The 16,701-nt window shown below is 30.9% G+C and overlaps 1 protein-coding gene and 1 pseudogene across 1 annotated transcript in view; one reads left to right on the forward strand and one right to left on the reverse strand.

Moving 5' to 3' along the window:
- Positions 1-16,701, forward strand: part of SOS2 (SOS Ras/Rho guanine nucleotide exchange factor 2) — a 73,710-nt gene that overhangs the window by 33,424 nt on the left and 23,585 nt on the right. The window contains exons 8-13 of the mRNA XM_039865169.1: positions 1,696-1,794; positions 7,031-7,158; positions 7,642-8,297; positions 8,676-8,757; positions 10,464-10,586; positions 15,263-15,366. Of these exons, the coding sequence (XP_039721103.1) occupies positions 1,696-1,794; positions 7,031-7,158; positions 7,642-8,297; positions 8,676-8,757; positions 10,464-10,586; positions 15,263-15,366 (1,192 nt within the window). The remainder of the gene's footprint in view (positions 1-1,695; positions 1,795-7,030; positions 7,159-7,641; positions 8,298-8,675; positions 8,758-10,463; positions 10,587-15,262; positions 15,367-16,701) is intronic.
- LOC120604699 (uncharacterized) lies at positions 9,466-9,584 on the reverse strand (annotated as a pseudogene).

Raw genomic sequence — 16,701 nt, forward strand, 5'->3', positions numbered from 1 at the left:
CTCCCCCAACTCCGACAAACAATTCTCAAACACCAGCAAGAATTCAACTCAATTCTGACACTGTCTACCTGGAAATAGTATCAAATTCCATAATTAAGGGTTTAATTCTACCATACTGTGCTTCCAAGCTACCACCTTCAACCTGACCCCCCCACCTCGTTCACTTGCCTGTGTAAGTGAACACACACACATACACACTTTTCAGACCTGCAAACCCAGGCTCTTACCTTATCTGACCAACTGGCTATTGATTGGAGGTTCTAACGACTCCCTCCTTAGAATGGCTCACAGAACTCAGAGAAACATTTTACTTGTTAGATTACCGGTTTATTATAAAAGGATATTAAAGGAGATGAATCAGCAGCCAGATGAAAAGATATATAGGGTGAGGTCCCTAACTGAAGAGCTTATGTCCATACGGAGCTTGGGGCTCCAGCTTGGTGGCACATGGAAGCATTCTGGTTTCCTAATGTAGAAGCTCTCTGAAAATATCAGTGAGCTGTCCTGGTTTTTATGGAGGCTTCATTATGTAGTCATGATTGACTAAGTCATTGGCCACTGGCAGCTGAACTCAGTCTCCAGCCCCTTTATCCTACCCAAAGGTCAAGCAGTGGGACTGATTATTCCAAACCTCTAAACACAGGGTTGGTTCTCCTGGCAACTAGCCCTTACCCTGTGTAAAGTCCAAAAGTCATCTCATAACTAAAGATAACTTTATAACTCGAAACTTAGGAAATTCCAAGGGTTTGGGGGAAGCTGTTGCTTATTTGGGGGAGCCAGGAACTGTGGGTGAAGACCAAATACCTTATAAATTTCAATGTGGCAAGTTCATTGAAAGCAAAGCAAAAGAGTTCTGAGAGAACTATTGATTGTTAACTCTTGGTAGTTGAAATGGTGTATCATATCTACCTATGTCTTGTAATAGCTATCTAACCAAGAATTTAGAAGTGAGATGGTTGTAACAAGGGTGAATGTTAACTTTTTTAAAAAGTACTTTATCATTCATTGGACACTGGAATAAAGGAGAGGGAGATTTGTAAAGTTAAAGTTCTCATACCTGGATGCGCTATGTTAGATTCTTCCAGATGCTTTCTGTACTTCAGACTGTGTGACATTAACATGTATTTGAATTTAAGACTGAAGTCAGACTTTTTGCAGAAATTAAGTCTGATCTGACTGTTTATTTTGACAGTAAAAGTTGGCTTTGTCAATTAAGTTTTATGACAGACATTTTTCATAAACGAGCAAAATCTGAAACTTATTTAATCATTGTTTGAAATATATTTAAATCATATCTATAATATACATGTAACATCCCCAAAAATATATCCTTTGTAACTACTTAAACTGAAAACATTTCAAGTGGTGACATAAAAATGTACGAGAAGGTACATAGCTTTTCAAAATTCCTTTAGCGTATGTGGAACCCAAAACTTTTGAAGAAAAGCTGAGAGGATTATTGTGAAAGTTATTTTAGCCATATAAGAGATGAAGAAATGTGTATATTTACCTAATGATTTAAAGGAGTAAAAGGAGAAAAAATTTGATTGATAGCACTTTAATTCTAATATAGAACATGTTTCCCATTATAGTTTTCATAAGTCTGTATCTTGTATTTTTAAAAGCTATTTCTGTTAGGCACTGCTGTTATATATCCTTGATATCAGAAATATATTTGATCTTCTTGCTTTGCAGTCCATTGCTGATGGTTTTAAAGAAGCAGTTCGTTATGTCCTTCCACGCCTTATGCTGGTGCCAGTGTATCACTGTTGGCACTATTTTGAATTATTGAAGGTAAGGTAAATGGTTACTTGGATTTATGAGGCTTAAAAGCTAATTTTTGATATGATCATGTTACTTTCTATTCATAAAAATAAAGGACTTAAATGTCTACCTTCTTTCCATGGACTACGAAGAAATGCCTATCTTTCTTACTTATCTTCATATCATTTCTAGGTGGTATATAGAGACAGGAAAATGCATCTTTATCTGTCATTTCATAATATGCAATCTCAAAGTACTAACATTATAAAAAGGTTCACTTGTTAAAATTAATTTTTGGAGGCACACAGCAACAATGGTTTGACTCAAGTAAGCAGTAACTTAAGTAAGTAAGTATATTTTGTAGGTATCTAGGCATGGTATTCATATGATGATTTCTAATAAACACTTACCTTAGTAATTCTTTTTTATGGAGTCTAATTACCCATAGTATAAACTTTATTATGATATATTACATACCTAGAGAAAAATATGAAATAAAACAATAAAAACATTAATGAATATAATGTGTAAACACACCAGTGGTAAACAACTACCCTGACTTTATAGGCAATTGCTTCCTTGCCTGTCTTTCCAGTTTGACCACTTATGTGTATATCATTAATATACAGAGCCTGTTTCTAAACTTTATATAAATTAGATTAAATTGTATATATTATTTTCTGTTGTATCTTCTCTCAAAGTTATATTTGTAAGATTCATTGATGTTGTATGTTGCTCTAGTTTAATTTTCTTCCTGTTTGAATAAACCATAATTTTATTCTTTTCTGGTTGTTGAACACTTTTGGTATTACTGATAACACTTGCTATGGACATTCTTGTACAGCTCTCTTTGTACACATGTGCATGCATTTCATTTCTCTGGAATATATATTCAGGAATGGAATTGCTTGGTCATAGGGAATGCATATTTTCAAACTTAATAGATGATACCAAGCAGTTTTCCAAAGTAGGTTATATGGTTTACACTCCTACCAGAATGCATGATATGTTGCTCTTTATGCATATTTTCATAACTTTAAAATTTTTGTCATCTCATATATTTGTAATTGTCTCTGATGGTTTTAATCTATATTTCTTGATTATTAATGAGCTTGGGTATAGTATGTTTATTAGCCTTTGGGATAACCTTTTGTGGAATTATTTACGTCTTTTGCCATTCTAATTCCCTTCTGTGACTTGTCTTTGCATTCCACATTTCTATTTGTTCTTATTGCTGTGCATTAACTAAACCCGAGTATATTCCATATTTACTCTAAGGCTAATAGTTTCACTGATGAGACATGGGTAATTTTAATCTACCTTAATTTAGTTTAAAGCTTCACAAGAAGACATATTGTTAATAACTTTTATTATTGAGAAAGATAAGCCAGTATTTCACATGTAAAACAATTGAGTTTTTAGGTAATAATTTTTTACCGTTTACTTTGAAAAACATAGAAAAAAGTTCAAAAGTAGTATAGTGAGCTCTTTTCACCTAGATTTACTAATTGTTAACAGGTGACATTTGCCTTGTCATTGTCTTTGTGTTCCTGTCTGTGTGTATGTGTATAAATGTATTCATAACATCAGGCTTAATGTCTATTGAAAGAAATGTTTTGACTCTTGAAAAAGACTATGAAGAATATTTTACGACTTTATATTTACTCTTTAGTATTGACACATCACTTAAAGACATCTGAAGGATAGTGCATTTTTTTAAAAAGCACATAATGAAAAGTGATAAGTTTTAATGAGTTGAATTTCCCACCAAATTATTAAAATTCTATTTTTATGAAAATCTAGAGAGAAGTTTACCATTACCAAAAAAGAATTGATTACACATATTATTTCACATCTAAACTGAACTCCTAGTATAATGAATTATGGACAAGTGCATAATTTATTAAAATTTCTCTTGCTGTAGGCACACAGATGTCTATAGTAGATACAGCATTTTATAGGAACTCAAGAGAAGCATAGTAAGTATTTCAATGAAGTCTTATAGAGTTAAGAAAAAATTTACATGAATTGTAAAGTCTTGGACAGGATATACTTATAGACAACCGATTATCAAGTAAGCAAGAAATATATTCTTCAGTCAAGTTCATAAGATACTACATATTAATGAGAGATTATTTCCACTTTATTACTTAGTTTAACCATATGTTACAAAAGCATTTATTCTTTTTGACTTCTTTTCCAAAAGCATACTTCATTTTATTTCTTAAACTATAATTTGTTTTTAACATAGAGGGGATCCCCTTCAACTCATGGTCACCAGACTGAGGCATAGACCAGTACTTTGCATACTTGTATCTGGTGTTTTTGTAGGGAGGCATGTAGTAGTGTGGCAGAAAGCATGGACCCTGGAGTCAGAGTTCCTGGGTTTGAATACAGACTTCTGCTCATTTTGGATGGATTATTTAACCTCTCTGTGCCTCGATTTCTACATCTATATCATGTGTATAATTATAGTACCAATCTTACAGAGTTGTAACAAAGATTGAATAAGCTAATGCATAAAAGTGCATGCACAGATTAAGAGCTCAAAAAATATTCATTGTTATTTGTCTAAACACTTAACAAAATTATAAGTATTTATACAAGTCACTCATTCTAATTACCTTATTGGATACCTGCCATTTGCAGGTACTATACTAAAAATGAATAAAACATATCCCCATGTTTAAGTAGTTCATAGTTTAGTAAAAAAGATGAATATCAAATTATTACAGTATAAGTGCCTAATATAAGCAGTACTGTGGGCTCATTGAGGCAGAAGTAACTGTCTAGGGAAGCTACAAAGAATTCATATGGGCATTGAGTAAATAGGAGTTTAGCCTACTATTCTGGTGTGTTATTTTGGGAGCCATGATAGACAAATACTGAGGAACTTTGTGGATTCAAAGACAGTAGAACTAAGAGCTAAGTGCAACTCTGACTAGATTTTATATTGGGGCGGGTGGGGAATTGCCCTAAAGGACATCATTGGGGTTGTGACAAAATTGGATATGCACTGTAAATTAGATAATAGAACTTTACCAATGTTAAATATCCAGAACTTGATCACTATATTGTAAAAGAATATCTTTGTTCTAAGACATACCGCTGAAATATTAAAGGAGAGTAAAGAGGGATGATACTATTTGAGAGTAATTGATGATACACTGGAGTTTTCCTCATATTCCAAAAACAATCTCAGAAGCATTCAGCAGTGATTCCTTTTTCTCAACAAGAAAAGTTAGTATCACAAACTCCTCTCAAATAGTTAAGAGAAAAAAATGGTGCACATGCACTTACACACAGAATGATGAAGCATAGATGGCAAAATGTTAAAAATTGGTTATTCAATATCAGGATGTTACTGAAAATATTTGGTGGGGGGTGGGAAGTAGCTTCATAGGGAGGAGGCATCTCAATTGTATTATAGAGGCTAAATTCACCAAGTGTATAAAGAGGGGCAGAGGAAGGTATGTAGAAAGCCATAGGGGTGTGAAGGAGCATGACTTATCTGCAGGTAGTTCAGTGTGGTAATTTCTAAGTGTAAGATGTTTAGAATACATTTTTTTCAGATGTCTGTATCTTTCAAATATATTCTTTCAAAATGTCTTAATGGATACTCATTAATCTGATATTTATTCTCACTGTTGAAAATTCAGCAATGTTTAGCAAATTATTGGACTAAAGTTATACCAAACAGAGCCATTTTTTATATATCATCAGAAAATCCTGTTTTAAATAGCCCGAAGTTTTATTTCTCTTTGATGGCCTGTAATTATTACATGGATATTAAAAATGACATGGCCATTTTTGTGGAAGAGTTTGAGCAGCCTGAAGACCAAATAGATAATAGAAATTCAGTATCTCCATACATTTAAATTGAAAAGCAGTTATTTTCATAGAATCTCATAATTAGTGATAGTTTGGAAATTTGAACCAACAAAAACAATAAGAATTAAAAACCGATAATTAAGTATTTTATATCATCAATACCCATATTTACTAAGGAAATATTTTAGAATGGAGCTGAGAAGAATCTTTTTAAAGAAATCTTTGCAGTACCATAGTAAGTGATTTGGTAGTAATTTTCTCCTTTAGAAGACATAATAATCAAGTATTGATCCTTTTTTTAAACTTCTGTGGTATTTTGTATTGCTCATCTTTTTCTTTCATCCTCTCAATTTTTTATTTCTTAATCTAGAGAGTAAGGTTTTACTTCTAATGATAGTAACTTAAATTGTTTGGAAGTATCTTGAAAAATATCAGATGGCTCTGTGCTCCATATAGAGAATAATTCCTAGGACATAGAAATGAGAGGTAATGGACATAATACTCAAACAATATCCATTTAGTTCCTTAATGAGGAAGAGGAACAATCACTGAATGGTTTTCCATTTATTCTTGGAATATAAAGAAAATTTATCACAAAATTTCTAGTAAGGTAGTTTAAGATCATGAAATAGATTTGAATTTTTAAAAATTTTCTGAGAAATGATTAATTTTCCATATTCTTGCATAAATGTATATTTGTATCCACATAATGCTCCACTTTGAATTCTTCTGTCAAAACATTGGAGCAATCTAAATTTTCTTCCCTTTTGAGAGTAAGATACAAGAGAAATTTTTGGATAAATAAAATAAGGTCAGAATTGTTAAGATTAATAATGTGGTTTATAATTCTCATTTCTAAGAGTTAATAAGATAAAAACCATCAAAGGCTGGTTTTTAAATATTTACTAGAATGGTTGAATTTTGTGTTGTAAAAAATATCAGTTGAATTCTTCGTTAGGTGCTGTTTCCAGAAAAGTTTTGGTGGGTTGAAGTGCTAACGTTAATAACTTATTTTGTATAACAAAGATATTCAAGCTTTTAGATTTAATTATTAAAGAATATGAAATAATTTGTTTATCTTATTTTCTCTATTCCTAATTAATAAATAAAAGTCACTTTTAAGCTTCAAATTTGCATGTTTTAAACTATTTTTATATACTTGGAAAGTGTCCAAATGGTTATCAGAGTTGCTTTTTTTTTTCCTGATTGCTATGGTAATAGGACTTTATATCTGTATTATATTTACACATGTAGAAAGAGGGTTGGGTTGAGGGATCAGGTATACATAATTATTTAAAATTATAGCTGTTTTTATTAAGTATATATATTTAAAATTCACTTAGAGTTTATAATATTTGGTGCTGCTTCCTCTAATTATAAAAAAGGGAAAGAATTGAACAATGCAGGTTTAATTTTTCTTTTTGGTTTTTCTTAGCAATTGAAAGCATGTAGTGAAGAACAAGAAGACAGAGAATGTTTGAACCAAGCTATTACTGCTCTCATGAATCTCCAAGGTAGTATGGACCGAATTTACAAGCAGTATTCACCCCGACGCCGACCTGGGTAATTACAAACTGTTGAAAATTTAATGCTTTTGCATACTTCATTTACATCTGATGCCTGGTTTTCTCAAGAAGTGTTATTTATAGTGATAGTTGCAATCTTGAAAGTTATACTTTTACATTTTTCTTTTGGTCTTAAAATTGGCATTGTCATATTGTTAAGATATATGTAATGAAATTTTTAGAGACATTTTAAATAATATTTTGTATAATTTATATAAAAAGTTAGGATTATTTATAATTTTAATTCTTATGGCAAAAGGAACGAAATATAGAGCTTCTAGTACTTCCCTTTCATAGTAATGAAATTAAGGCATGTATCAGTTATTAGCAAAGTTAGTTGAAGAAAGTAAATGCTGTGTACAGAGTATAGTGTTTGGTTATTTAATGTTTTTGTCACTTGATTTGAGGTAGTTTACACTTAAAGCAATTAGGGTTGCTTAGCCATTGAATAAGCTAAATTGCTATCATATTTTGTTTTTAGGGATCCTGTTTGCCCTTTTTATAATCGCCAATTAAGAAGCAAGCATCTGGCTATTAAAAAAATGAATGAAATTCAGAAAAACATAGATGGATGGGAAGGCAAAGATATTGGACAGTGTTGTAATGAATTTATTATGGAAGGTCCATTGACAAGAATTGGTGCTAAACATGAACGGCATATTTTTCTCTTTGATGGCTTAATGATTAGCTGCAAACCCAATCATAGCCAGTCACGCCTTCCAGGTTGCAGTAGTGCAGAATACAGATTAAAAGAAAAATTTGTCATGAGAAAAATACAAATATGTGATAAAGAAGATACTTGTGAGTACAAACATGCTTTTGAGTTAGTATCCAAAGATGAAAACAGTATAATATTTGCAGCTAAGTCCGCTGAAGAGAAAAACAATTGGATGGCAGCACTTATTTCTCTTCATTATCGTAGTACTCTAGATCGAATGCTAGATTCAGTATTATTGAAAGAAGAAAATGAACAACCATTGAGATTACCAAGTCCTGAAGTATATCGTTTTGTGGTAAAAGACTCTGAGGAAAACATTGTTTTTGAAGACAACTTGCAAAGTAGAAGTGGAATCCCCATTATTAAAGGAGGAACTGTGGTGAAATTAATTGAAAGGTTAACATATCATATGTATGCAGGTATGTGAAACTCATTGCAAGTGATTATCTAGGGCCAAGGATCTAAAAGCTTTTCAAGAATGTTCAAAAATGCTTGAGGCCTGGAAAAAAAAAAAAATGGATTGCCTCTAAAATAAAAAGAATACTGCAGAATCAAAAGAAATAACTAAGTAAACATCTCTAAAATATAATATTGTTAACTTCATTATTAAATATTCATAAAAATTGTATATTCATGAATCTTGAATTTGAAAACAGTCCTCATTTATCAAGAAATACTACGATTGGCAGGAAGAGCCACAGTGGGAGGAGCCAAAATAAAAAGAAAAAGGAAGTAAGGCCTCCAAAATATGCTGAATAAATTGAACATGCAACCTGTTTTATGCTCTACCTTTTCAGATCCCAATTTTGTTCGTACTTTTCTTACTACATATCGTTCATTTTGTAAACCACAGGAATTGCTAAGCTTACTAATTGAACGGTAAGAAAAATATTTATTTCACTTATAATAACATTTTGTAAAAGGTTATCTGTTTTGGTACCTTGCAGAGTATTGGGTACCCAGTATGTATTCAAGTAGTTTTTGAACATAATTTATTTGGTATTAAAATAGTGCTATTTTTATTCTCTTTAAAACGTGTGCTTACTGAAATCCTTTTTTATAACAGAGGTCTTTTCAGATCTTAGAAATATTTATAGTAGTAGTCAGAAAGACCCAGTTTTAGAGAATAACCTATGTATCTTAATTTTTTTCCTGTACAATAAAAGAATACTTCCTTAAAAGAGAATTTTTTATTTTTCACTTTTAAAATGAACTTTTTACTATGGAAAATTTTAAAACATACATAAGAGTAAATAGAAAAAGATAATAACCTCATTTATCAGTCATCCAACTTCAGTAATAATCAACTCATGTGTCATCTGTTTCCTTAACTTCAACACTGTAACCTCTGGATTAGAGTTGGCCTTCCTTATCCAACGGTTCCTCATCCTTCTTCATAGCCATATCCGAGGGTATGAAGTAGAGTCCTGACTAAAGGACTCTACTAGCATCAGTGGATTTCAGTATCCACTGAGGTCCTGGACCCAACCCCCCATGGACACCAAGGGACAATTGTATTTTGAAGTAAATCCTAGACAGTGTATTTCATCTGTAAATATTTCTTTCTTTTCTTTTTTTTTTTTTTAACACCTACAGCACCTGGTATTTTTAGGTGGCCTCCTATCCAAGTACTAATCAGGTCCAACCCCGCTTAGCTTCCGAGATCAGACGAGATCCGGCACATTCAGGGTGGCGTGGTTGTAGACTCTTAAATGTTTCCATTTGTATTTCTAAAAGATACTTATTAAAAACATAATTACAACATTAGACATAAAAAATTAACATTTTTCTTTATTATGATTAATTTTTATAAGTTTTAGATTGAATTTTTCTTTTTTACTGAGTATATTAGTGGTACTTTAAATGCTTTATAGGTTAAAATATAGTATCTGGACTCCAAAATAAATTTTGTTTCACATTTAAAAACTTAATACCAGAATTTTATCTTGACCTCTATTAGTGTGTTGTTCTGTGACACTAAGTTTACCAGGCTGAGTCAGTGTAATGAGCTGAGAAGATTTACTTCGTTGTAGTTCCCTGTCCAAAATAAGGAAAGCACATGTAGTAGATTATATTATAGCTATATTTTCTATGATTGGGCAGTGTTTTTTTAACTTTGATTTTACGTTATCCACTTAAGTATGTCCTTTAAATATTGTTTAAAATTCAGTTTGGGCCTTCTCTTTGGATTTATATTCTTTTATTTAAAGAAATTAATGTCTACTTTCTAAAAATATTAAGTATATATTATTAGATATGCCATGTTCTTTAAAGAGGTTATACTCCTTAAAGATTCTTTTCTTGGATCTTTTTCATTGACCTTTTTCTATATTATCAACATAGTGCTAGTTATTAAACTTTTTTTGATAAAAGTAAGAATATATAAAACCTTGGTACTTTGTAACTGAAGAGCAATTTTTTGTAATATGTAATGCTTTTAAGTGAAATTTATCAGTAATTATACTTTTCACATAAATGGTAGGAAAGAAGGTTATTTAGTTAAAAGATTTTTCCTGTATTTGAAATCCTTTTCATTTATGTATGAACAATGAAAAAATTTCTCTCATTTTGCTTTTTTTTTTTAGATTTGAAATTCCAGAGCCAGAACCTACTGAAGCCGATAAATTGGCAGTAGAGAAAGGCGAGCAGCCAATTAGTGCAGACCTTAAAAGGTTTCGCAAGGAATACGTCCAACCAGTACAACTTAGGTTTGGCTTAAATGTTATTTTTTTATGTGCCATTCAGTTTTCAGTATATAGTTAGCACAAAAGTTTTTACATCTTCATTCAGGTGTAGGTATTGTTATTAACCTCATAGCAATTAAATTAAACCTCCAAAGTTCTATGCGAAATTACTTTTAAATACTCTGAAAATTTTTAATTATTGAAATATAACTTGTTATTTGCATGAGATATCTCTGGCATGTGATATGTTGTGCTTATAGACCAGGATACCTGATGTAATCGTTTTGCTTATAGACCAGAATACCTAGTAAGTAAAAATCATAAAATTGTACATGAGTTTGCCTACTGTCAACCACCCCTCCCCTCTTTTTTTTCTTCATGTCTCATTGTTATCATTTAGTAATTTGGGGCTTTTTTACAGTTTATAATTTTTATGGAAGTTCTTTCCCCATTCTTCTCCCACAGAATATATAGATAGACATTCATTATTTTATCTAAAAAATCATTTTAGTAATTTTAAAAAATATTTGATAATAGCAGCTGCCAGTTGTTAGGTACTTACTGTGTGCCTAAATGCTTTATCTTTTTTATCTCATCCTCACAGTACAGTTACTGTCTCTGCTTTATATCAGAGGAAGTTGAAACTTAGCAGGATAAAGTAATTTGAGATAGGTCATATAAAGAAAGTGGTAGGACAGGATTTAAAACCATATCTGTCTGACTTCCTAATTCTATGATTTTTTTTGTTTGTTTTTTTACCACTGAACATTGAAAATTAGAAGCTTCTTTGGTTATTAGCCTTTTTTACAGTCTGAGAACCAAAGTAATTATCTACCCCTTTCCATGGGAAAACTGACCTTTTATTAATTGTATAGGATCTAAATATTTTTTTTCTGTGTGAATGTTAAGGTTCCTTGATTACTGTTGGCCAATAAATTGCAACTTTGGAACTAGGTTTATTAATTATTTTCTAGGATAATTGCCACCAGTAAATACAGTTTTATAGGAATAATAAGTGTTCCCAACCATATGTATCTTATCCAAAACTTTCAGTATGTCATTCTTAGTATAAGAAGATGAAATTATTTACACATCAGCAATAAAGAAGTAATTAATTTTTTCTGCTAGCTGCAATGTATTTGTACTAATGCACACTTTAAGTTAATGCCCTTGACATGAGGTACAACATAAGATTGCTATATAGGGGCAGAATATAATCTCAGTTTTGTGCCATCTTTTTTCTTTTAGTGGTCATAATCACATTTTTAAAATTTATTTTTAAATTTTTTTCAATTACAGTCGACATACAATATTCTATTAGTTTTCAGGAGTACAGTGTAGTGATTAGACATGTATATTCTTCAAGTATTTATTTCTAAGCATTTTCTGTTTTGTCAGTTCTGTATTTGTATGGTAAATGGAGAAATAACAGCATATCATCTTTGCCACCATGATATTATGATTTTATTGAGGGAAAAGGATACATGAAACAGCTATGCATTATTCTACATTAAGTGTTTAAGTTGCTTAGAAAAATACATCACTGTAATATTTTAGCAATAGCTAAAATGAGGGTAGAGTAATTAGGGAAGGCATCTTGAGAGAGGTAAAATATGAGATTGTCTCTAAAGGATGTAGGATTTAGATAGGCAGAAGGATATTTATAGATATTCAGGGTTATGGGAAATAGTATGAACAAAAGCAAGAAGGCAGAAATGAGAATGGTACCCAGAGAAAATAGGTAAGGAAATCGAATCAAGAGGAATGAAGACATTGTATTGCAAAGAGTAATAGATGAGATTAACTGTATGGAATGGGGTGATAAGATGACCTTGAAATCTAACCCGGATTGTTAAACATCCTGTAAGGATCAAAGGATTTTTAGCAATGATAGCATCCACAGTCACCCCCTTATCCATGGTTTTGTTTTCAGTGATTTCAGTTACCCATGGTCAATCATGGTCTGAAAATATTAAATGGAAAGTTCCAGAAATAAACAATTCATAAGTTTTCAATTGCAAACTGTTCTGAATAGCATGATGAAATCTTGTGCTGTCCTGCTCCATCCTGCTTGGAACGCAAATCACCCCTTTGTCCAGTGTATTTAGACTATATACCCTATCTGCATGTTAGTAATCAGATCGACTTTCTTGGTATTGCAGTGCTTGTGTTCAAGGTTACTAAGGTCTATGATAAGAACGAATCTTCTATCTGTGAAATTGCCTAATTTAAAAATAAAACTTTATCATAAATAAGTCTGTATAGGAAAAGACATAGTATAGATAAAGTTTGGTACTATCCATGGTTTTAGGCATCCATTAGGTGGTCTTGAATCATTTCCCTTGTGGATAACAGGAGACTACTGTAGAGAATTTTATAATGATAGTAACTTTTTCAACATTGTATTACAAAATTTTAACATAAAGCAAAATTGAAAGAATTTTACAGTGAAAACCCATAAACCTACCACCTAGATCTACTGTTAATGTTTTACTATACTTACTGTATCACATAGCTATTTATCATTCTTCTTTTGGTCCATTAATATAATTTTGGGAATGTATATTGAAGTACGTTTCTCCTTAAATATTTCAACTTGTATATCATTAATGGTATTTGTTTATTGTCCTTTTGTTCTAAAATGTGTGTACACATGTGACACATATATATCTTAAGTGTACTTTGAATTTTAACAAATACACACATCTCTATAGTCTAAACTTTTTTCAAGATATAAAATGTTATCATTACCCCAGAAAGTTCCCTTATGCCTGTTCTAGTCAGTTTTTGTTCTCATTGCCCAAAGCAGTATTCATTTTCCTACGTAGATTAATTTTACCATTTTGAGAATTCCATTCAAATGGATTCTTACATTATATATACTTTTGTCTGACTTTCACTGAACATGCTTTTGAGCATGTTGTTATTTATATCAGTAATTCTATTTTATTACTAAGGTGGTATTCTATTATATGAATATACCACAGTTTAGTAACTTTCCCACTGAAGGACACCTGGGTTCTTTTCAGTTTTCGATTATCATGAACTTTATTTTACAGGTTTTTTGTGAATGTATTTTTTATATGGTATCTTGGGTAAATAACTCGGTGGAATGGCAGGGTTGTAGGGTAGGTGTATATTTAATTTTTAAAAAACTGCCAAATCTTTTCCCAAAGTGATCTTTTTGTATTTCACTCTCACCAGCAGCGTATAAGAATTCCAGTTGCTCCATATCCTCATTAAAATTTAATGATGTCAGCTTTTATACTTTAGCCACACTGGTGGGGTATAGTAGTATTTCTCTGTGAATACAGAAAATACAGAAAATTTGTATTTTCTGATGACTAATGATGTTGAGAACTTTTCATTGTCTCTTATTGGCTATTTATATTTATTTTGTGAAGAATCTATTTCAGATTTTCAGCCTATTTTTTGAGTTGTTGGTCTTTTTATTATTGACTTGTATAGTTAGTAAGAATGGATGCCAGTCTTTTGTCAGATAAATGTTTTGCAAATGTATTCTCCCAGTCTGTGGCTTGCCTATTACTTTTCTTAATGTCTTTTGACAAGCAGAAGTTTTTAAGTTTGACGAAATCTAATTATAAAATTTTTTTCTCTTATATGATAATTTTATTTATTTTTTAATTAAGTTTATTGAGGTAACATTGGTTAATAAAATTATATAATTTTCAAGTGTACATTATAATTTAACATCTGTATATTCTATTGTGTGTTTACCACCCAAAGTCCAGTGTCCTTCATTACATGACAATTTTAAATTACACTGGATGCCGTAGTAACTAGGAAGGAGAGGAAATGGAAGCAGTTATTTGACTTGACCTAGTCTAAACTAGAAGTTAACAGTTTTGTGATCTCTTGAAATGTTCTCTAAGCTATCGAGCTAACTAGGCACATGTGACTAAGGTGGTTTTAATATAGATAGCATGACAAAGACTGGGAATTTAAAGAATTTTCTTAGTCTGAGAGAAAAACTATTTTCTCCATTAAGGAGAAGAAAGCTAACCTAGAAATAGTCACTCATTGAAATAATGAAGGAAATAATGCTAATCTAATTAATTTACAGTATGTATAAATCTGGTGGAGAGTGGAACAATATATTTGTAAAGATCGATTAAATTTCTCCTTGCAAGTTATATGTAATATTTTTGTGGTACTGCAAAACAAAATAGTTCTCTATCAGAAATATTTTTGTCTTTTGAAATAAAATAAGAGAATGTGGACATACTTGTAAATTACATAGAAATTTGATGATAACATTTGAATTTAGAACCAAATACATTAAATCTTAGTTGGTTTTCTGTTAAATGTGAAAAATATATTAAAATTTTTCTCTTAAAAAAATTCTTTTTAATGTAAGCATTTAAAAATAGCTTTTATACAGTATAGAGTATGAATTTTGTACATATAAATAAAGAAAAGTACTTTTCCTAAACAGAAATAGGTAATTAAGTACAGGAACTACAATATTTATGCTTATAAATTTTTTTGAAAGTATAAATTTTAAATAATAAAGTCTTCATATCATTGAAGCACTTAAAAGATTAAATACAAATTACAGATTCTTTGAGTATTATAATGGCCTTTGTATATAAAGCTTTCACTATGGCATTAGAGAAATAAAAGATGTAAAATTGAATGCTTTGATTTCACTAACTGTGTTTTTTTTTCCATTTTATCAGAATCTTAAATGTTTTTCGGCACTGGGTTGAGCACCATTTTTATGACTTTGAAAGAGATTTGGAGTTGCTTGAAAGACTAGAATCCTTCATTTCAAGTGTAAGAGGTATATTATTTAAAGGTTTGATTGAATCTTATGTCACACATGAGCTTATTTTTAAATTCGTGTAACTTAAGAAGCTAAACTATTTTTCATTTTTAAAAAGGTATGATAACATTTGGAATTATTTTTATAGACTGTAAGGAGTGCAGATATGTTTAGAGCCACCTGATGTCTTAGAACGTTGCCTTTTCAAGTTTTTTAAGGAGGACCCTTCTTTTAAAGATGTCCAAAGTCTTCAACTTTATCTCATGTCAAGGTTGCCATTGCTTCGTCTAATTAAATATTTGTATAATTTTACCTGTTTCCTTATTCTCCTTAATCTTATTCTTTGGTTTTGAACAGTTAACAGCTTTTAAATAATATTTGCTTCCCTTGGAAAAGTTTTTGGTATATTTTTGGCACTTGAAAGATAGGAGTTTCCTACCTGAAGTTTCAGAACACAGCCCATGAACTAAAACTAGGCCATGAATGTTTGAACAAATGTATGTGTCATCAAATGTATATTACTGAATCAAGAACATTTATGATTTATCTAATAGTATAAGGCATTAATTAAGAATACCATAACTAAGCCCAGCTTATTTCATCTCATACTTGTTCGTTAAGGGGAATTTTACTTAAAACAGAGAATGTGATTCCTTTATTTCAGTGTTTAAGGTACGTAAAGTGTGCTTTAAAATTGTTTATAGCACTAAGTTAATTTTTAAACAGGGACACTAGATTATATGTGACCTAAGAAGCTTCTAAAATACATACACATATTAAAATAAAACAATTATTATGTTAATGTCTATAGTTAATGTCTAAAGACCTTTCCTATATATGTTATACCTCAGGATAATCAAGTAGTTGATGGGTAAAAGTTTCTTTTTATAGAAGTATTGCAACTAATAAGTGAATGAGTGATAGAATATTACCATTTCTCAACTCCTAGTAACATCACAAAAAGAGAAGTAACTGGATATTATATGCTTCCTGTTAGAAATAGTCTTGCAGATATTCATTAAAAAAAAAAAAATTGATCCTGAATCAGATCAAGTCCCTATGTGTCTGATTTACAGAAAATACAGGGACAGTGAAACATGGCAATGACATCACAGGGATGGGATTGGTAAGATTCAGACTTGGGAAACACCACAGAGTAAATGGTTCAATTTCAAAACAAATTGCAAGCAAAATGAGAGATAAAGAGGGAACCCATAGATTAAAGGGGACTTGAAATATAAGTGTATAGATCTCATATAAATCCTATTTCAAACAAACCAACTGTAAGAAAACATTTATGAAGCAATCAGGGAAATTTGAACACTAGATATTTGATGATATTAAGAAGTTTTT

The sequence above is a fragment of the Pteropus medius genome, unplaced genomic scaffold, assembly GCF_902729225.1.
Source record: "Pteropus medius unplaced genomic scaffold, Ma_sr-lr_union100, whole genome shotgun sequence".
NCBI classification, from domain to species: domain Eukaryota; kingdom Metazoa; phylum Chordata; class Mammalia; order Chiroptera; family Pteropodidae; genus Pteropus; species Pteropus medius.